The following is a 22212-nucleotide window of genomic DNA, read 5'->3' as shown; positions in this document are numbered from 1 at the left end:
GTCGTAGTTTTTACTTGTCAAATGTTAAAAGATGACAGCTCCAAAAGTGAAAGCTGCGCTGCCCAGATAGCTGGCTATTCAAAATGAAACCTCTAGATTTCATGCTATCTACTTTTCAAGAATAGATATTTGATGTTTAAGGGGAAAATGAACAGAAAAAACATTAGAAGGAGATCAAAGTTATTCATAAGATCAGTTGTTTCAATTATTTTTACACTAAAATTTCAAATATTCACTAGTAGTAATTAGGAGAACAATAAATGTATTAATTCCATAACTTCAATTGGAAACCAGCTAATTGAAATTATTTCTACCGGATATTCAGAAGAGTTATGTAAATATTATTTTAGGATATTATCTTTTCCACACAATTATATTCAAATATTGAATCGTTATGTAGATAATTAACTGAAAATATGTTTCAATTACCACACTTTATAAGATTCTACCGAAACAAAACATATTAAAGTTGTTTTGTTGTCCTCATTTACAAAACAAAGAAACGAAAAAATTTTAAATAAACTCTATCCTTTCAAGATAACATGGAATGAATTTGCGATAAGATGAGAGTTGAAAGCAGATATGTTTCGCCTAGGGGGAGTAAACAAATTAAAGTAAGTAAAAGTAAACAAATTAAAAACAAAAATACTTCTATTTATACCATTCTTAATGAACATTCAAAAATAACAGATTATCTATAATAGCAATTACCAAAAATTGCTGCTTTTTCTGGTAGTTCGTTTATCACAATGTTTGTCTTATCCAAATTTTTGGATAGATTTTATGAATCGTAGATCTTTTGTTCTTATGTCTAAATTCCATTTCACTATTTTTACCACAGATGATCGCAACAAACAACAAAATGTCAAAGAAATCTCAAAATTTCAGATATATTTTCAAATAGTATAAATAAGTTGTAAAATAAATATGTCAGATCCAAGTATGAACGTAAGTACATCGATTAATTGCTATTAGTGGTTGAAAGAGTTTTATCTATAATGGACACCTCAAATGGCCAATTCTTTTAGGAATCAACAACTACTAGTGATACTGAAGAGGAGGAAATCGAGCCTAAATTGAAATATGCCAGATTATCCAATGATTTACAGAGTATTTTATTCAAATCTGAAGCAACATGTATTTGTGTTCATCCAAAAGTAAGGATATTATTTAGCAGTTCATGTTCTTAAATTCTTAATTTCATTATTCTAGTTTATTTGTCTTGGATCGCATTGGGGCGTTATTCATCTTCTTGACCACCAAGGAAATAACATTGAAGGAAAAGAACTTAAAGCTCATACGGTTGGGGTCAACCAAATTTCAATAGACTCAAATGGAGAATTTATTGCTACTTGTTCAGATGATGGGAAAATATTTATTCACAGCTTATTCAATAAGGAAAATAATTTTACCTTAAACATTGGTCGCTTAGTGAAAACTGTAGCACTTGATCCCAACTATAATAAGTATGGAAGTACCAAAAGATTTATTTTAGGTAGGATAACTATATATTCATTCGCATCCTCATTGAAATCCTGTATTTACTTTAAGGTGATGATAAGTTAACATTATATGAACGAACTTTTCTTGGAAGTTTAAGACCCACAGTTCTTTGCGAAAGTGAAGGCTTTGTTAGGAGCATGAGTTGGAATGGAAATTTCATAGCATGGTCTAGTAATGTTGGTGTTAGAGTTTATGACATAAATGCTAGGTGCTCATTGGGTCTCATCAAATGGGAGGAGCATAAAACGTAATGATTTCTCATTTTTTACAATTGGAATTGTATGGATTTATAAAGTATTTAAATTTTTCCAGATTATCTATTGAAAAATTCAGATGTAATTTGAGATGGGCTGATGCAAGAACATTGCTTATAGGATGGGTAGATACTGTGAGAGTGTGTATAATCAGAAAAAGAAGTAACATTGAATTAGCTAATAAAAATCTTCCAGAATATTTAGTTGATCCAGGTGAATATATAACTTTAATATTTCTTCTTCTCGTTGAGATTTTGTTGATAATTCCTCTTTTAAATATCAGTTAAGCTCCATTTATCCTTTTTTGTTTTGCGTTTATTGTTACTTTGAATTTTAATGATTTCACTGTTGTTTTACTCATTTTTAAATATTGAATGCGAATATGTTTGAGAATTTTTTAAAATTTATTCTATCTTTTATTTTAAGTTTTGAAATTTACATTATCTTTCAGTTTCTACATTCCAAACTGAATTTTACATCAGCGGAATAGCACCATTAGATCATCAGTTGGTGCTACTGGGATGTTCTAAAGAATTAGATGAAGAACAGAAGAGTTTACGACCCCAATTATATATTGTAGAATATAGGGATAATGATTATACTGACATTTGTACAGATAGTCTGTCTTTAAGAGGTTACAAAGAGTATAGTGTGAATGATTATCACTTAGATGTGTTACTGGAAGAGAATAGGTTCTTTATTGTTGCACCTAAAGATGTTGTGGTAGCCAGTCCTTATGATTTGGATGATAGAATACAGTGGTTTATTCAGCACAGGTATGTATCTTACAATTTATACTTTGAAGTTCTGTAATACTACATGTACAGGGTATTTCTAAATTAGAGGTACAAACTAAAATTACGGATTTCTCAGATCATTTTAAGACAAAAAAAGTCCTATAAATATGGACTTACAACCATTTTTTTTTCAAGATATAGGGTGCTTTTAGTCCTACTTTTCTTTGATGATTATACTGAGGATTATGTCAGTTTATCAAATCTTTATTAATCTTCGCTATAGATTGGGTAAATAACAACCAACTTTGATTTTTCAAGTTTTTTTTTTATAGCACCTTCCCTTCACAAGATATTTAATTTAAATTTTTCTAAGATATTCCAGTCTAAAGTTTGCATCATGTGATATGCTAATTTTGAATGCAAACTACAGGGTGATATTTCTTCTGAAACAGTGCCTGGTCTTTCCTATAGAACTTTTTTTTTGGTGGTTCACTGGTAGTTTAAAAAAAATGTAAAAAGATACTTTGGTCCAGTACTACACTTTTTGGTTTCTTGTAGTTTTGTCATATGTGCTAATGATTTTGAGAAAAATATTTCATACAGTTCTCTCAGTTCTCTAGTAATCCTCAGGAAAATTTGAATTATTATAAAGATCCAGTCATTAAGCTGTGTTGTATAAATCAATTAGTTTTGGTACATATTTACCCAATCTGTAGCAAAAAAGTACCTATAACGATAAGAAAAACCTGTATCTTGAAAACAAAGCATTTGTGGGTCTATATATATAGGACTTTTTTTCATAAAAATTAACCAATTATTCCATCATTTTTCTTTGTACCTCCAATTTAGGAATATCCTGTATGCTAATCTATCCCTCACAACTTGAATTTAAGAATACGTTTCATGAGTCCCATGAAATTTTTGAGTATTATATGAAACTTGTTATATTACAGAAAATTCGAAGATGCTCTAGACATTCTGATTAAAAGTGAAGGAAGGGGAGTTCGAAAGTATAACCTTGAAAATGTAGGGGTTCAATATCTGGACTATTTATTAGCTAATCAAATGTGTGATCAAGCTGGTAAACTATGTTTGAAAATTTTCCAAAATAAGTCTTCTTTGTGGGAAGAGCAAATTTATAAATTTGCAGCTAAACATCAGTTGAGGTAAGAAATATTTTATTTATGAGTTTACTTGATGGATATTTCGCATATAAAAATATAACAATGAACTATTTTCACAATAATTTTCAATAAAACAAAATAACACAGTATGATGAAGCAATTGATAATTTGTTTATATTATTTTATATATCATTACAATTTTTTTAATTCAATCAGAATGAACTGTTAACCCCTTATCATACTAGGCCTTTTTCATGGCTATTTTGATATTTATTTTCATGTCTGTTCCTTGTCTGATTTCCGACAGATGTCTGACACTTGTTTCATGGCTAATTACAGAGCTACAAACTTTTATTTTAGTTATTTTTTGAGATTATATTTACGTTTGTTCATGAATATCTGAGAGAGTATTATCACATTTTTTGTATCATACAAGCAACAAAACATAAAGTGAAATTACCAAACCATTAGATATAAGTGTTATAGACAATGACTGCCCTAGTTTGAGTTGTTAAATAGATAAAAATTATGTTGGTCGACCTGCATTTTGACATTTCAGGGGGGGGGGGGGGTTAATGAATGCTTGATCTAAGGGTCAAGAATAGGTGTAAAGGCAAGCGCATTTTAAGCATGCACTGCAGGCTCAGAAAAAAATACGAAAAAATGCTTAGTGTGATATGGGGTTTATGAATTTCGATATTTTGAAGACGAAAATTTATATTTGATATTGATTTTCCAGATCCGTTAGCCCTTATATCCCAAGATCTTTCAATCACAAATTGAATCCACACATTTACGAAATGATTCTGTATGAATTTTTGAAACTAGATAGCCAGGTATGTTCATGATTTTCAGAATGTAGGATGAATGTTTCATTATTTTATTTGTTAGTCAATAAAAAAAATTCTAATTTGAACCTCAACTTGAAAAGCTTTTAGCTCACTTGCTGATTCTATTTCTAAAAATTAGTTTTGATTTCTTGAAAGATCTCACATTCTAGGAGAGTAGGAGAAAATAAAAATACTGGGTTAATTTTTTTAACTGAATCAGTTAAAATCTCGGAAAAGAAAAATGTTTTGATAAGATTGATGATTTTGAGGGGTATTAGAAAGAATGGACTTCCCCCTCAAAACTATAAACCTTTTACTTGCAACATTTTTCCATAAAATTGAAAATTATTAATCGCGTACAGGCTCTTGCCTCTGCGATCAATGTTTATGTTTAATAAACTATTATTATTATAAGATGTTTCGTTTTTGAGATTTTTGACTGATTCAACTTTGAAAATTCACCTGATGGTGATATACAAAAGTGTTACATTATTTCAGGGATTTTTGAATTTGGTAAAAGAATGGGATCCTAGGCTCTACAATGTAGTTGCTGTAATTAATGCTGTTTTGGAGCATTTACTTATCTGTGACACTGACAAGAGTATGTATCTAGAAGCTTTAGCTATTTTATATAGTTATGAACAGAAATATGACAAAAGTCTCTCTATGTACCTCAAGTGAGTATGGTTTCTTCATATTTAACTCAATGAAGACAGTGGATATTTACAGGTTGAAGCATAAAGACGTTTTTGCTCTGATTCAAAAATATAACTTATATGATGTAATACAAGATATGTTGGTGGACCTTATGGACTTGGACTATAAAAAAACTGTAGCTCTTTTGATGGAAAAGAATAGGTTACCTCCGGAAACAATAGTGGAAAGTTTAAGCAAACATGAATTTCATCTATACAGAGTATGTTTTTTTCATCATTGTCAAAATATCTCGAATCAATGTTCTTTTTCCAGTATTTACATGAATTCGATAAAAAAAATCCAAAGGGAGAATACCATAGAGAACTTGTGAGACTGTATGCCATGTATGATAGAGAAAAATTATTACCATTTTTAAAAAAATCAGAGTATTATCCTATACAAGAGGCGTTGAATATATGCCAGAAGGAAAAGTATTACCCCGAGATGGTTTTTCTTTTAGGTGAGACTTTTTTGCAATAAACCATAAAATTCTCTGCCATTGGTTGTGGGACTTTGCTTCCTTGTCCGTGCTCCTTAAATTAGTTCTCTACAGTATGTTTCTTTGGTTTTCTAAATTTAATCTGCCTAAAGGTTCCGATTTATGCTCACTATACAGGGTGTTTGTAGTTCGACATGATACTTTGAAGTGGTCATATTAGAGGTTATTTGCAACAAATTAAGGTCAACTAGGAATCAAAAGTGGATGGTTATTGAGCTATGGCGGTTTTTTCCTTTTGTAAAAATCTCTGAGTCGTTTTAGAAATAAATTAATTGGGTAGAAACTATTATCCTGTGAAAATTCAGAAATTCCTATGGAACCATCGAAATCAGACTGATAAAACGTGAAAAATTCTTTGGCATTTCTACTTACGTGCACTATATAGGGTGTTTGGTAAATCGTCGAGATACTTTGAAGTTGTTAACTAGAGGTCTTTTGCAACAAATTAAGGTCAACTAGGAATCAAAAATGGATGGCTACTGAGCTATGGCGGTTTTTTCCTTTTGTAAAAATCTCTGAGTCGTTTTAGAAATAAATTAATTGGGTAGAAACTATTATCCTGTGAAAATTCAGAAATTCCTATGGAACCATCGAAATCAGACTGATAAAACGTGAAAAATTCTTTGGCATTTCTACTTACGTGCACTATATAGGGTGTTTGGTAAATCGTCGAGATACTTTGAAGTTGTTAACTAGAGGTCTTTTGCAACAAATTAAGGTCAACTAGGAATCAAAAATGGATGGCTACTGAGCTATGGCGGTTTTTTCCTTTTTCAAAAAATCTCTGAGTCGTTTTTGAGAAAAATTAATTGGGTAGAAACTATTATCCCATGAAAATTCAGAAATTCCTATGGAACCATCTAAATCAGACAAGTAAAACTTGAAAAATTGAGATCTTGGGCATTCCTACTTCTGATATTTTAATATCCATACCAAATTTCATGCACAAAGTGAAAAACAGAAAACTAAAAACTTTAATAGGACTTAAACAAGTGAAAGAATGTCATAGTTATCAGATAAGAAAGCAAGAGGCCCTGAGAAATAGATTTGCCAGAACAACCAAGGCACAAGATTCGCCAGTATATAGGAGTACTGCAGCATATAATAGAATACCAGGGAACATAGTGGAAAATAATGACTATTACAAATTTGTTAAAAACCTTAAAATGTATGTAAAAAAATAACTAGGATCTCATAAAAAATTATGTGTTATATATATTAGAATTTAAAGTTTATTTTTGTAACAATTTACAAAGGCTCTGACACCAACATTTGTTGATTAAGAGTCAGGAATAAAGATTATTATTATTATTATTAAATTTCATACACATTGAAGTTGTAGAACACAATTTTTCTGGAATATCCTCCATCCAAAAAAAGCCCAAACAGGATACCTAAATCACATTCAGATAAGAATTGGCTTCTACAAGGGTTTGAGACACACCGACTAACATACAGACACAAAACCAATATTGTTCAGAATAGTCTGAAAGGCATTTTGAAATTCCTCTACCTTTGGTAGACTCGGAAGCAAAATTACATTCCATAAATTATATATTTTTTTTATTCAAGGTAAAATGGGAGATACAAAAGAGGCGTTAGAGTTAATAATAAGTCAGCTTCAAGACATGCAGCATGCTATAACATTCTGTCAAGAACACGATGATCAGGAGCTTTGGTGCGATCTGATGAATCATTCTGTGGATAAACCTGAGTATATTAATTACCTTTTACAAAGCATAGGAACCTTTGTCGATCCGACAATGCTCATACAAAAAATCAAAGACGATACTGTGATACCTGGTTTGAAAAATTCGTTAGTGAAAATGTTGTATCAATATAATTTACGGGTAAGTTTCAACAATGCTCGTATATTTTAGTAATGGATCTATTTTTTATTTCCAACATCTAACATAAAAGCAAAAAAAAAGTTCGCTTTATTCCATTTATGGGAAAATTTGGAATTATTTTCTAGTTGAACCGCTGAAGTAAAGCTTGATCAACATCCTTGTTTTCGAATTTTTTGTTAATCTCTTCTTGCTTTTCGAATTGTGGAAACACTCAAAGTTGACAAGTTAAAAAAGGTGATCCAATAAGAAGGTTCATTTTGATATTAAAAAAAGAGTATATTTTAAGAGAAATCAATAGATGTTTATTTTATTGTAAATTATATCAGCCAAATGGCCGCTACGACTACGGTTTCAGCACCATATCCTCTTCATGGACCCCGCACGTTTAATATGGGAAATGGCTTTCCGTGAATTTGGCTGAATTTTTGATGTGTTGTAGTTCTTGATGAACTGATCAGAAGTGTCCATAGCCACAAAGCTCAAAAATGGACAGTTTTCGAGATATGGAGCTTTGAAAATGAATTTTTTGCAATTTTCGGGGTTTTTGCTCATCAAAAGAGAGCTCTCATTTCTGGTTGGGATGGAATTTGGATGTTCGACAGCTCGCGGTGCCTGGTTATGAACATTTTGGCTAACATATTTGATATTATTGGACATCAGAAATATGAGGATTCAGTTATTATGGTCTCTTAAAAAATCTCACAATATGTCGTTTCTCAGTCATGTGAATTATTCTGGCCTCATCTTGTGGCATGAAAAGATGTATGGAAGATCTTGGATTTTGTATCTCATTTCATAGCCAATGTGGAGCAGTGTATAAGAAATTATCGATGGCGGTGCCTAATATAACCAAGGAAGATCATTTCTCAGTCGGGTTCTGGCCGCCGAACATCCAAATTCCATCTCAACCAGAAATGAGAGCTCCCTGATTCATGAGCAAAAACCCCGAAAATTGCAAAAAATGCATTTTCAAAGCTCCATATCTCGAAAACTATCCATTTTTGAGCTTTTGGACACTTCTGAACAGTTTATCAAGAACTACAACATATCAAAAATTCAGCCAAATTCACGGAAAGCCATTTCCCATATAAAACGTGCGGGGTCCTTTTCCTTGACAAATTCTCACATTTGAGGCTGTATGTCCTTGGTAACTTCACAAATTCCATCTTCAAGGTCTTCAATCGATTGGCAATATTGGCATAGACCTTATCTCTCTCGTAGCCCCAAAAAGATGTCTAAAGGTTTTAAATCACAAGATCTTGGTAGCCATTTGTGATTACCTCTACAAGAAATAACACGGCCAGGAAACTTTTCTTGCAAAATTGCCATTGTTTCGTTGCTTGTATGGCACGTGGCGCCGTCTTATTGAAAATAAACGTCCATATCAATATCTTCCAATTCCGGCTACAAAAATTATAAATCAATGCCTATTTCTCAAGATGGATGAGGAATTTCACAAACCTGGGTTTTCATTAACACTATGGACTAGAGCAACAATATTCTCAGTTGTTCTTTAACAACGCACACTGTTTCGATTCTCTTGACCCAACAGCTCATATTTTTTCACCAGTTCTAACTAGGGAATTCTTTATATTTCGTCATGATCATACACAACAAGCTTTTGAAACTTATAATTACAATGCATTCTCACTACAAAGCTTTAGTACGTAAAACAAGTTGAAATAAGTTTGTTTGAATAAGACTAGCATTATAGAAGGTATCAGCAGCCCCAAAATAAATATCCTCCTCATTAAGAACCATGAAAATTGTTGCTCATTGCATTCTGGTTATACAGAGAAAAATTGCTTGTAGTAAAGAATCGTTCATTTCATCCAAGAACAAAATGTATTGCTTCAAATGAGTGATTTTTCGTGACCAGACTGTATTTACACTGTTTTTTTTTAGGTTTCGGTTCAGGAAGGTTGCAAGAAAATTCTCATGTCTGATTATTTCAATCTTCAGCAGAAGTTGGTGAGAGTGCAGCAAAAGGGCGTTTCAGTAATAGAAGAGATCGTTTGCGGAGCTTGTCATAGGAAGATAATCGAAAAAGATCCTTCTAGAATGACAAACATAATGTTGTTCAATTGCAAGCACGCTTTTCATGATCAGTGTATACCAGAAGGTACAGCAACTTGTGGAATATGTTATCCATTAAAGAAGACAGCTAGCTAATCTTTGGAGTAATTTTTTCAATGTGGTAAGCAGTATAATTATTGACTTTTCAAAAATCACTGCATATTTCTCCGAGTTGATTGTGTAAATACTGAATTTTAGTTCACCATATAACATTCTTTCTGACTGAGTTACATTCTCATTCGTACTTAAAATTACTACACATGGGATTTTTGTTGATCAAGCTTGAAATGCCGCCCCTGAATTTTGGCGCCCTAAGCGACGGCCCTGTATATCCACATAGACAATCTGTTGTGAAAGTATACCCTGAAGTTATCTTTCAGCATATGCTGAATATTTTTACTTGAATTATTCATACAAAAATTGGAACAAACTGAGAAATTATTATCAAAGATTCTAACTTTTTTTTACTTACCGAATCATGTAAACAATTGTAAAAATCAAGAGTACAATGATCTTATTTCAATATATTCGCAAGTACAATATCAAATATTCATATTGTCATTATTGGAATTTTCTTCATTGTAGAAACATTTATTAACGTCCTGTTCAAAATATTCCGCTCTTGGTAGTAGATAAGGTGCATAGCTCAAAAAGTAGTGTTTAGTGAATTGGATTATATTCTCAGGTTTAATCTGCAGAATATTCTGTACATAATCATTTATGAGGCTTCCAATTTCCTTGTGGTCGTAGAGATAAGATTTCATGTGAGAGGAAGCTGCCAACTAAAATGTAGAGATATTCATTAATTAACATCACACAAATTTTTGATTTTGCTTCAAACTATAGCATGTAATTCTTTTTTGAAATGTCTTACATCCAGTAATTGAAACTTTTTGAATTACATTTATAAGGATACAGAAGAAGATTAGTTATTTATAATACAAAGTGTAGAAGGCTTTGATATGCTTCAACAAGTTCAAATTTCAAAAAAGAGCCTCAAAATGGCAAGTTTTTGAATGAACGAATGTTAGAACGAGTATTATACATTATTTTCTCTAATTCACTGATTTTCATTGAAATTTCCATAAATATCATCGTTCAGTGATTTTTGTATTGAAAAATGTTGGTTAGTAAAATGTTGTTTTCCGTATCAAATATTTGACAGATACTAGATAAATTCGTAACAGGTGAACCAACTTATAATGATGAAATATAACTATGAAATTTGTGTAAAACTGAGATATTCTCGTATGACTTTGTTCTCCAAGGTATGGCAGAATGAACGGATTTGCCATAGAATTAGAGAAACTTCATTATCTTTTATGAAAATTACATAAATTGAGGTTTGAATGAAATGCAGGCAATCATTTTATTTCTAAAATTTCAATTGAAATTGTTTCTGGGTGAAAATCATTTCCAATATCTCAATTAAATATAACTCATCCTTTCGAAAAGACATTCCAAAAATATTCAATATTGTTTTAGAGACCAAATCAAAAATAACCTTTTTATCTAGGTACTTTGAGAACAATTGGAGGTCGTACTTCCATATTTCGTCAAAATGGAGGACCATCGTTGCAGTTTTTTCTTGTGGCGAAAGAATGGGGTTAATCTGAAGTACATAGTCGCATTTCTCCCAATCGTGCTTCATAATCCTTCCTGAAAAAAATCTCGATATTTTCGCTACCAAATATTCTAGAATGAAATTACCATCCAGAGAGAGCAGGGTACAAGATCTTTGAACAATACCGCATTCTTCAACAATTGTTCTATAAACTTTGTACACATCAATTTTTTCGTTGTTTATAAATCCTCCCATTGGTCCTTCACATTGCTTTGAATTTGATGGAAAATCATTATTAGTCATAAAATCCAGGGGCAGTTTAAAAATAATTTTTTGTGATATGATATGATTTTCAAATTCTTCAGCACAATAAATTTGAAAGTATTTTTAGGGGCACTATAACTTGAGCATCTCAAAAGGTTTTTAACTCTGTTGAGCTTGAAAGTTATAAAACCTAGTTATAATGACGAGTGTTTAACCAAAATTCACAATTGAGAAAATGGTATCTAGTGCAGAACAACGAATATTCAGACATTACTAGTAGTATAATGATTATGCTAAGAAATTATTCATGAAGGTGGATTGGATGTAAACAATTGAACACATTAAATTAATCCTTGAGCTATTGAATTCAAAAACTTACATATATATTTCTGCATAAGCCTCCATCGATATGTATGGCAGAAAGTTCAAATTCACCTATGAATTTGGTAATAGCCAAATATCTCAACAAAATGAAATTCACTGCTTCTCCAATAAAATTCTGTGCCCTTCGAAAACTGTAGCAATATTTTTTACATAAGTCCTTGGATGGAACGACTCTGACATCAAAATGCTTCTTTCCAATGTATATGTAAAGTTGTTTCTGATCCAGAATCTGTTCTTCGTTTCTGGTCGTCATTATGTATCTGTAATGGACATTAATAATTTCATTCATAATTACTAGGTTTTTGGGGGTTTTTCAGTTTTCAAGAAACCATGATACTTTTTGATGTATTTATGACATATTTGTTCTAACCCTTATAGTTTCTGTGCTACAGGGTGATTTTGCAGGCTATTGCGGGATATAAAATTAATTTTACGGGAGTCAGACAATTTTTTTCAATTCTGGAAAAAGTACCTCCCCGAGCGGGGCTCGAACCCGCAACCTCCGAATTACTAGTCCGACGCTCTCACCGTTGAGCTATCGAGGAAGCTGAAGATTCTCCGCAATGAGGAACCACTAATCCCAGAATTGACTGTTAATATACCTTACGAATTATATATATAATTCGCAAGGGTTAAGGAAGTTGAAATTGATGGAAAGAACATAATGATAACAACGTCAGTGATTATTACGATTCACCTAACCTTTCCTATATCGAAATATATAATAAATATATCGAAATATTCAAAATGCGTATCATAGGTATTTTTACTTAGAATACAGTGGAGCACTAATTTTGAATCTGGAAGCTAGTTCGATTGATTCATTCAATTTGGAATTCTATAGTATTTTGTGACACATACTCTGTTCTCTTTTCTTCAAGTGTATGTAGATTTTTATCTGCCCAAGCTGTCAATCTAGATCCTGCGTTTTTACCATCCACATTAAATTGTGTGGATAGATGTATAAGGAATTTTTTGTGATATTTTTTCATTTCTTCTTCTAAGAACTTGGAATATTCCTCCAGGTCTTTTTTTGCTTCGTTTTCTACATCTTCCTTATACCTCTCTAGAAAAAGTTGAATGAAAATTTTCCTTTCAAACATAAAATAAAAAAATAACACATCGCTCAATAAGTTCTTGGCCTGACATGTCAGATGGCGCTTCTAATAACATCCATGATTTTTAGGAAGATCCAAGCTTTAAACGACAGTAAAAATTGCATGGAAATTGAAGGTTTTGCTCAAAAGTTACAGTAGTTTCAGAAATTTTTTTTTTTTATTTCATTTTCTTTATTGAACTGATCTGAGCTTTGAATCTTTTTCTAATTAAATAAAATCAGTCTCCATCCACTGTACTCTCCAGATCTGGCGCCCTGAGGTCTAGTTGCTTCCAAATCTCAAAAGAATAGTCCAGGGGAACGAGATCTGTCTCAAATGACAGGGCGGCAAATTGAGTCTGTCTAGGGCGACAGTTTGGCTAGTGACGGCTCTAATTTTGTCTTAAAGTTGTTGTTTTGTTTGTTAGTCCTGAGACTTATTGAGTGATGTATTTAGAGATGGATAAATAGCACATTGATGTCAGAGTAAAACTTTTGAAAATGAAACGATTGATCTCACTTTTGATGTCATTACAAGCATTCAAAAGTGCCGTTGTGAAATCTGGTGATTTTCTTGATTTATCCCACTGCTCTCCATTTGCCGCTTGCACATCAAGACAAAAGCCACCCACGGGTTCTGCTTGACCTTTACTATCGACTTTACTGATTAAAAGAGTTTCTCTAAAAGCCATCATCTCCATTACTTTATCGTCTAAAAAAAAAAAAAACAATTTTCGTTTTCTGTTTCAGGATGAAGAAAAAATATAACTAAGGCAGAATATGTGCTTGAAATGAAACCAGACAATTTGAGGATAATAATAATAACAAGACAAACCTTAGTGATAATATGATTAATCACAAATGTCCATTTTGAACAAAAATCTAATTTTCCATTTATTGGATAAAGCTTTTACTATTATGTTTCCTATTATATTCTACCATGTATTTTTATGGAGTGATGTTTTTGAAATGTTTGTAAACTGCATCAATTACTTCGCTATACTGTGAGCTACCAAGGTTTTTGTAATTTGTATATATGTATCAAAGGTATATATATTTTGCTAAGGTAAGATTAAAAACTGTTTTTTATATTATTTGAAAATGTGATATATCCATAATTTTGTTCTGTAATCAATAAATTAAGTGATGTTTTAAATTGAAATTATGTTCTTTTTTGCATCACTATTCTAATTCCAAAATTTATCGGTAACTTACCAATATGAAAATTTGGTATTATTTTAGTCAAATCGAACAATTCAAACTGATTATTTAGTTGTTTTTTTTCAGCATACGCCTCTTTGAATGATGTTATATTATCTACGTCTGTTAAAAGTTGTGATAAAACATCTTTAGCAGTTTTTTCAACAACTTCTTTAGGTTCAAGCTCTGGATAGTGATCCTCCTCAGGAACATATTGTTCTTGATTCATTAAATATTCCAAAACTTGATCATGATAATCTATTTTCTCGTCACCTTCGCCCATTTTTTCACTTTCTTCATCAATTTTTTCACCATTTTCATCTATTCTTTCACTCCCTTCATCTATTTTTTCACTTCCTTCATCTGTTTTTTCATTTCCTTCTTCTGTATCTTCAATTTTTTCACTTGTTTCCTCTATTTTCTCCAACATGTCATCTACAGCATTTTTTACTTCCAAATTTTCCTCTGCTGGAGTTTCTAACATATCCTCCACTTTTTCAGGTTGGTCCATATTAAAGGCACTTTTTTATTTTTTTTACAAAGTTATTGGAGTCTCATGAGAGAAATATTAACTTTTCATAATTCTGTCAGTTGTGTCAGTTATCAACTGACATGATATTTTAGGTTTAAAAATTGACAAACTTTGAAAAATTTTATTATTTATTAAATAGAAAATTATTTACAAAAAATAAAAATTTGAAATATTTGTATATCTATAAAGTAAATTACATATATGAAATCTATATTCGTCATTCATCAATTAAATTATTTACAAATCACTACAATAGTCAGATAAAAACTCCAATAAATATGTGAATTTTGAGGATTGATATCTCTTTCTATATATCTCAACAAATATTTTCAAAAATGAAATTATTATTTTCAATATAAAACTGTCCAGTTCCTGTTGGAATAATCCCATGCATTGAGATTCAAAACATTCACTCGTTAAAATATTTTCATGGATGAGCTCTACACAAATTGATGCTTTAACATTTATAGATTCCTCCCATGGTCCTGACATGGCAGTAACGGCAAAATTTTTAAGAGAAATAAAATTCTCAAAAAGTTCTTCTGTTGAATCTCTTTGCTGTTTCCATATTTTGAAGAAATATTCCTTTGCCTTCAGAATTTTTGTAGGTTGATAAGCAACTGAAAAATTAAATACAAACCAATGTAGTATTTACACATAATTTAGTTCATAATCAACTGAACAGAAGATTCAAGGTTCAATTCTTACCAAATAGTATCAATAAATCAACCAACTGTGAACATATTGTCTTAATAACCATTTGGCTTAGGTCATTTCTTAAGTTTATAGTTTTATATACATCTTCTAAGACTTCAATCAATAATTCCTCTTGTATTTCTTCTGAATTAGTTAAAACTGATGCAGATAAGAGCTAAAAATTTAAATTATCTATTAACATTATTGAAAATTCATTCATGCAGAAGTATTTTGGTTGAACATTTTGTATAATTAAGATACAATACTACCCTCCCATATAAATATGTAGACCAAGGTGACTTACATATAATACTGGAACTCCATTGGAGATTTTAAAATATAAATTTGTAGAAATTTAAAATTATTTCCCTTTCTTTGATTTTTACCTTTAAACTGATCATATTTTGATTAATGAAAATTAAAAAGTTTGAGTAGTCTTTTATGAAAACGTTTTCTTGCTTCACTAGAGGGATTCACAAAATGTTCTTGCCCACAACAAATTAAGGTCTTGTACCGCCACTGACAATGCTTTCATGGCATATCAATTTGCAGGTTCGTCTTATTATAAAAGTTCATGTGAAGCAATTACATTAATATAAATTTGTTCTTAACTTCACGTCAGAGCATTTCTAATTTTTTATCAGTACAAATATGAATAGAATCTACTTGAAAAGCTTACCCTTATTCTATTTAGAGTATGAGGTCCACTCTTGGTATCGGGATCATGTGTAACATCACTACCACTAGGTGGCAACACATATGAAGGCTTAGGTTTGGTTCCTCTTTGAATTGAATGGAATTGTTTCATTTCTGTTTTAACCTCTTTTGTCAAAAGACCTAAAAAATTAATGAATAATCTAAGTTGTTTGAGTTTGTAACTATACAGAGTGAGCCAGATTCATCTCATTTCATTTTTCAGGAAAAATAATGAAAATGGATCACCCTGTAGATTTTTTCTCTTTTGTTAGAAATACTGAATATTTTCCAAGTAATGTTCACTATACCTAAATGCCTTAATTCAGGAGTTATAGCTACATTTACATTATCTTCGCTGAAGTTAAAATGATACATTGAGATGGCTATGATTGATTACACTTGTTTAATTGGAATAATGTTCAAATGTTTTTTTCATGTTAGAAGTATGTCCGTCCTAGTAGTAAAAAAATTGGGAATTTTAGATAAGGGGTTGTCCATTAATCACGTGAGGCTTGAAAGGGGGGGGAGGGGTTTGATAAAAATCATGAAAATATCACAAGGGGGGAGGGGGGGGGGATGTAGTAAGATATCACGTGTATTTATTTTTTCGTCAAACGCGCGATTTTTAAACAAATATTAAGCGGCACGGCGCGGCGTGTAGTGACCTCGACTACATTAAATATATTCATGTACTAGTACAATACATGTTCTTCCTATGATTACACTCTTCGTTTATCATTATTGTTATGGCAATCAAAAAAAACTTGCAACCTAATGTAGACATTTTTATTATGGTCCTTAATTTCAGAAGAAAGATTATAGTTTATACCTGTATTTAAATTAAGATAATATTCAGAAAATTTTAAGATTCGTTGTAGGTACTAAAAATACACGTGATGTTGAGAAGGGGGAGGGGGGTGGTCTTAAACCTCACTACGTATCACCAATGGGGGAGGGGGGGTTAAAAAATGCTAAAAAAAGATCACGTGATTAATGGACAACCCCTAACATACAGTAAAGACGATAACAGTAGATGATCAAAATGTTGTCACTTTACTTCAATACAATTCATGCGAATTTTAAAACTTTTTTTGATACGTCAAAGTTGTTACTGTAGCAGTCATAGGCATTTGTATTATTTCAACTTGATTTTAAGATAATATAAACGCAGCTATATCTTCTGAGTTATGGCATACACGTATAGGGAATATTAAAATTAAATATTCAGTATTTCTTAAGGATTTCAAAAAACAAAAAATATACAGGGTGATCCATTTGAAATAATAAAGTTCATTATTATTCAAAAAAAAGAAAAGATCTGACAACAGTGGAAATACCACCATAATTTCCAAGATGATTGAGCCGTATTATACTTAAAACTCAATCTGAATGAATTGATATTGATATTAATTGGGAAATTAATATACAAACCTATAACTATATGTGTAGATGCCCACTGTTGAACTTTCTCCCGACACATTCGTTCTGTCACTGAAATGCAAACTGCTTCCATTTGTGGCAAAAAATCGATAGGCAACAAAGCGACCAATGATGCTTTGACTCTATTTTGTATGATATTATTCACTTCTTCATCACACAATTTGCCCAATACTATCATTTCATCTTCTGCCAATTTTGTGCCTCTGTTATTTAATTCGGACTGAAAGAAAAATTATTAATAATTTTAATGTTATTGGGAAAACAGGTAGTACCTCATCTAATTCCTCGTTTGACCATTGTTTCATTTTCATCTGCAACTGATAAATAAATTTTTTCTTATATTCAGGCACCACATTGTAACACAAATGCTTAACGCAGGTTGATGCAATTCTCTCAGCAACAAAATCAACAGTTTTCTTCAGAGAACTTGGATGGCTATGGAAGAAGGCCTCTTCAAGTTGTTGCTGAAATATTGGTTTATAATCAATTTCAGTAATTTCAATGATTTCATTAGTCTTACCTCAATTTTTTTTTTAATTGTTTCTTTAGCAGGTTCAACTTTGCTTAGAGGGGTGATGTGTCTTGAAGTTATACGATTGTTAGTTGTAGTTTCATTAGCTAATAATCTTCTGAATTCTTCAAGAAATGGACAGAAAATGTATAATATATTATTGTCAACAATATTCAACCTATCCAAACCAACAGAGCACTTCAGTTCAGTTTTGAGAATATTTTGATCAATCAAATTTTCAAAGAACAAATTGTGAGGAAAGTTGTTCAGTTCAAAAAACCAACCTAAGGAAAATTTGATCAAAAGAGAGTTGAACGAAGGAAGAAATGAATTAGTTTGAATAATGGATCTGTATAATTTTATCATTGTTTCAATGACTTCGTTGTAGTACTTTGTTCGTAGTGTTACTATATCCAACATTGAGAGGTATTCACATAGCCAAGGAATTAGTAGTGTGAGATATCCTTGTGATGAAGCATCCTCAAGAAGTTTGTGTATGCTCATACTTGGAGATACCTGAAAAATGGATGCTTATGTTAGAAAGTTTCCTTTTGTCTTCATTAAGAAAATATTCACCTGATTGCGGATTTTGACTTGAAAATTCATCAGTTCAGGAGTGTGAGTATTTTCATTTTTATAAGGTATCGATTCAATATAACCTAAGAATTTTGCTAAAGTTTTCAATGATTTCAGACAACCCACAAAAGCCTTCTTTGTATCTAATTCTGCCTCATTTTCTGAAAGATAAAAATTTAATTATTATACAAAAAATATAATCAATTGATATATACATATATACCTATCTCATTTTAAGGGTGTGAATAAAGATACTTTGGAAATCTTTTTTTGCGATGTGTACATAGCGAAGGTAATCCGAAGCACAATTTAAAATTATTTTCATATATACAGGTTCGAAAACAAAGATATAGACCAAAGTTACACTTTTTTCAATGCAACTCAAAAAAGGAAATTCTGAACTAAGTGGAACCTTCTTTTTATTCAAATATGAAGGAACCCAACTCCTTTATCCTTGAGACTGTGTGATAATTATTTAAAATTTGTAAAATGTATAAAACCTTACATCTACTACTAATTAGTTGCTGAATAGATTTAATATAATAAATAAAAAAAAAATAAAAATAACTCTTCACATAATATTGAATATAATAATGAATTTACCCACCATTTGATTCAGTGTTCAAGGTGTCGAAAGTAGTACCATTCAATTCCAAAATTTCAGCAATGAAGACATTGCACAAATGTCTGGTGAAAGTTGGATTATAAGAAGTATCGATGAACTCCTTGAAAAATTCCTGATATCCACAAAAGTCCAGTTCACTATTTATACCATTTGTTGTTTTCTTCATAAGTCTATTTTTCAATCTATCAATTTTATCTTTATCCAAATTAGACAGAGATGAGAGAAGAGCTGAACTATTGTCAGTAGAAATTTCCTGTAAAAAAAAATTATTAGGTATAATAGCTATTTATAAGTGCAGCAGGCATTGATATTCTTCCATTAGTTCAAAATTCAAAAACGAGCTACAAAGTGGCGAGTTTTTGAATGAACAAGTGTTAGAATGAGCCTTCTATATGAGTATTATATATTATTTTCTCTAATTCACTGAATTTTCATTGAAAGCAATGGAATATTCCCATAACTATCGTTTTGTGATTTTTGCCTTGAAAAATGTTGGTTGGAAGAACTGGTTTCTGTATCATAAATTTGACAGATAAAATAGATAAAACCGTTATAGGGGAGTGCCAAGTACCAACATAAAATAATGAAATATGAAATCTGTATTATACCCGCACAATTTTGTTCTACAAGGTATGCCAGAATGAACAGAATTGTCACAGAATTAGAGAAAATTTTATTAATTTACCTTTTTACTGCTTGCATTCAATAACTGTTCCATGAATAATCTGGATAGTCTAACGTAATTTACAGGGTCCTTGTGGTAACTCACTAGACTTTTTATTCGTCTTCCTAAGGCCACCTCAAAGTCCCAATTAGGTTGCATATGGTTAGTTTCCCATAGTTTCAAAATTTCATAGAACATATCTCTCTGTCTTTTGAATCCTTGAAATGAGATGTCTGATGGAAAGTTGCTTAAGTTATCAGTCTCCAATACAAAACAAATATTATTTTTTCCATTTGAATTATATAGATTTAACATACATTCTGCTTTTTGTTCTATTATTTTGTGAAGCTTTTGAATTAATTCAGGTGAATATAATTTTAAATTTTCATTATCACATAAATATCGCAAAGTCATATTATCGAGACATTCGAGTAAATAATCTATTTTTTCCAACATAGAAACAGCAAAAAATGTAATATTGTTTTTTCTATTGAACATCACACCGAACGAAACCACATCGTGAGATATAATTTCCTCATCACATTCATTAGTATCACAGAAATTTTTACTTAAAAGTAAAGTCATAATGAAATATAATTCTCCAATTAAACTGAGAACAAAACCATTGTTAATAAAAAATTCATAAATTCTAACTATTTTCTCAATTTCTGTCTTGTATCGAACAGTCTTTGGATTGGAATTTTTCTGTTTATCAGGTTTCAACTTGGATTCTTCTTCTGATAAATCATTAACTTTCTTGATCTCCAGTTTATTATTAGGAACTGAAATTTCTCTTGTCATAAAATCACATTTTACATTTTCCCGAGAAATTTCTTCTATATTATTCTGAAAACTAAAGGAATTTCCACTCTTCAATTCTATGGAGTTGAATTTACTATCGTTTAAATTGGTTGGTTTTAATTTCCTAACAGTTTTATTTTCTACTATATTAACACTGACATTATTTCCTTTCTTGCTTGATTTTTTCTTTGAGCTACTCTTCTTGTTTTTTACAATAAAATCTCCCAAATTAAAGGTACCATGATTGGAATTTGAGCTTGATTGAATTGGGGAATAATCTTTATCAAAGCTCCCATTATGCAATGATTTTTCATTGTTTGGAGTGCTAGTTGTGCAGCTCAAATTGAAGGTATTTTGTAAAGAATATGTAGTATCATTTGATGAGGAAGATTTTCTGGAGTTGTGTATAGAGGATCCATTAAATAAAGAACTTTTTATTCTAGAATTTTCAGTTGAATTGATTCTATCTTTCAAGCCAATAACTGATTCTGTTTGATTTCTGAAATTTAAATTAGAAATCATGATAAATTGATTATAACCAACAAATTAAAAGTAAATCAAGAATATTACATACCTTACACTTATGTCATGAAGCAAATTGAGAAAGTATGTGATGAAATCTTTTCTCGAACAAAATTCTGAAAAATCTTTACTGCTTTGATTCTGAAATTAAAGAAATAAGTCAATATTTGCATTTGAAGAAACATAAATAAATAAATGATGAAGATGATTTTTTATTCTATTCACTATAAATGAAGAATTAACACATTACAATAACTTTCGACTGTTATGTCATTTTTAAGTAAGAGATGCAGACTTTCTTTGAAGGTATTTTACCGGTAATTATACCCTTTTAGGTTCACTATTGAAGTGAGTAATAAGGGACTATTCAGAACAAATAGAGCCAAATACCTCATCTTTTTTTAATCTTTAATATTGAACCGTTCAAGAGGGTATAATAAAATATAAATACCTGTAAGTAGAATCTCCCGTATCATTTTGGGATATTAATGAACAGCCGATATTATTATAAAATAAAAAAATAGACCAAATTGTTTCATCCTTCATTCAAATATTACCAATTTACCTCTACAAATGTTTCTGCTAGCCACTCCAATAAATCATCCACAATTAATTCACCACATAAAACTTTGTCAATTACGATATCAGCCATTTTTCTCTGTTATGAAATTATTAATTGTTTATTGTTTGAAAAATGTTCATTTGTATAAAAACATTAAAACTTAGGTTATCCATAACCTCAAATAATTCTGTCAGTTTCAACCACAAACCACAGTTTTTAAAATACCGCATGACAGAACGTAATCATTCATTCATTCTCACTTGTTGGGCTCAACCTTTAGTTTTGTACCCAGTCACAAATTTGTTGGATTTCTCCTAATTTTCCCACATGTATTATATATAATTCACACTCGCATTCATCCTTATGCCAACATACAATTTTTATTTTTTCTCAGAGACTTGAACAACCACTAAACATCCTTCACCGGGATTCGAACCCGGGCCTTCGGTGCCGCAGCCGTGAGCCGAGGACTGTCGACTACGCCACTGAGGCGGATTAAAACGTAATCTC

The 22212-nt window shown here is 31.0% G+C and overlaps 3 protein-coding genes and 1 non-coding gene across 4 annotated transcripts; 1 reads left to right on the top strand and 3 right to left on the bottom strand.

Annotated features, from left to right (window-relative positions):
- The first annotated feature begins 755 nt into the window (after nt 1–755).
- LOC123676959 (vacuolar protein sorting-associated protein 41 homolog) lies at nt 756–14039 on the top strand. Its single transcript, XM_045613306.1, has 14 exons — nt 756–948; nt 1029–1157; nt 1213–1495; nt 1552–1750; nt 1816–1970; nt 2209–2533; nt 3448–3660; nt 4358–4454; nt 4947–5125; nt 5178–5364; nt 5418–5604; nt 7216–7493; nt 9399–9690; nt 13628–14039. Exons 1-13 carry the CDS (start codon nt 928–930, stop codon nt 9663–9665), a joined length of 2520 nt encoding a protein of 839 aa, XP_045469262.1. The 5' UTR covers nt 756–927; the 3' UTR covers nt 9666–9690; nt 13628–14039.
- LOC123675473 (ciliogenesis-associated TTC17-interacting protein) lies at nt 10074–14588 on the bottom strand. The gene is made up of 7 exons (XM_045610831.1): nt 14093–14588; nt 13398–13589; nt 12643–12847; nt 11777–12041; nt 11280–11403; nt 11074–11228; nt 10074–10351 (listed from the first exon to the last, which is right to left on the bottom strand). Exons 1-7 carry the CDS (start codon nt 14586–14588, stop codon nt 10112–10114), a joined length of 1677 nt encoding a protein of 558 aa, XP_045466787.1. The 3' UTR covers nt 10074–10111.
- Nucleotides 12254–12326, bottom strand: Trnat-agu. Its single transcript has one exon. It is a non-coding gene; the product is annotated as a tRNA-Thr (tRNA).
- On the bottom strand, nt 14398–22186 carry LOC123676958 (codanin-1). Its single transcript, XM_045613305.1, has 11 exons — nt 21706–22186; nt 21193–21281; nt 19839–21117; nt 19136–19406; nt 18529–18689; nt 17962–18468; nt 17714–17905; nt 17433–17661; nt 15985–16142; nt 15318–15480; nt 14398–15229 (listed from the first exon to the last, which is right to left on the bottom strand). Exons 1-11 carry the CDS (start codon nt 21790–21792, stop codon nt 14847–14849), a joined length of 3519 nt encoding a protein of 1172 aa, XP_045469261.1. The 5' UTR covers nt 21793–22186; the 3' UTR covers nt 14398–14846.
- Nucleotides 22187–22212: the final 26 nt, after the last annotated feature.

Source organism: Harmonia axyridis, chromosome 3 (genome assembly GCF_914767665.1).
Source record: "Harmonia axyridis chromosome 3, icHarAxyr1.1, whole genome shotgun sequence".
Classification (NCBI taxonomy): Eukaryota; Metazoa; Arthropoda; class Insecta; order Coleoptera; family Coccinellidae; genus Harmonia; species Harmonia axyridis.
Note: the sequence above shows the minus strand (reverse complement) of the source record. Positions and strands in the feature narration are given on the sequence as shown.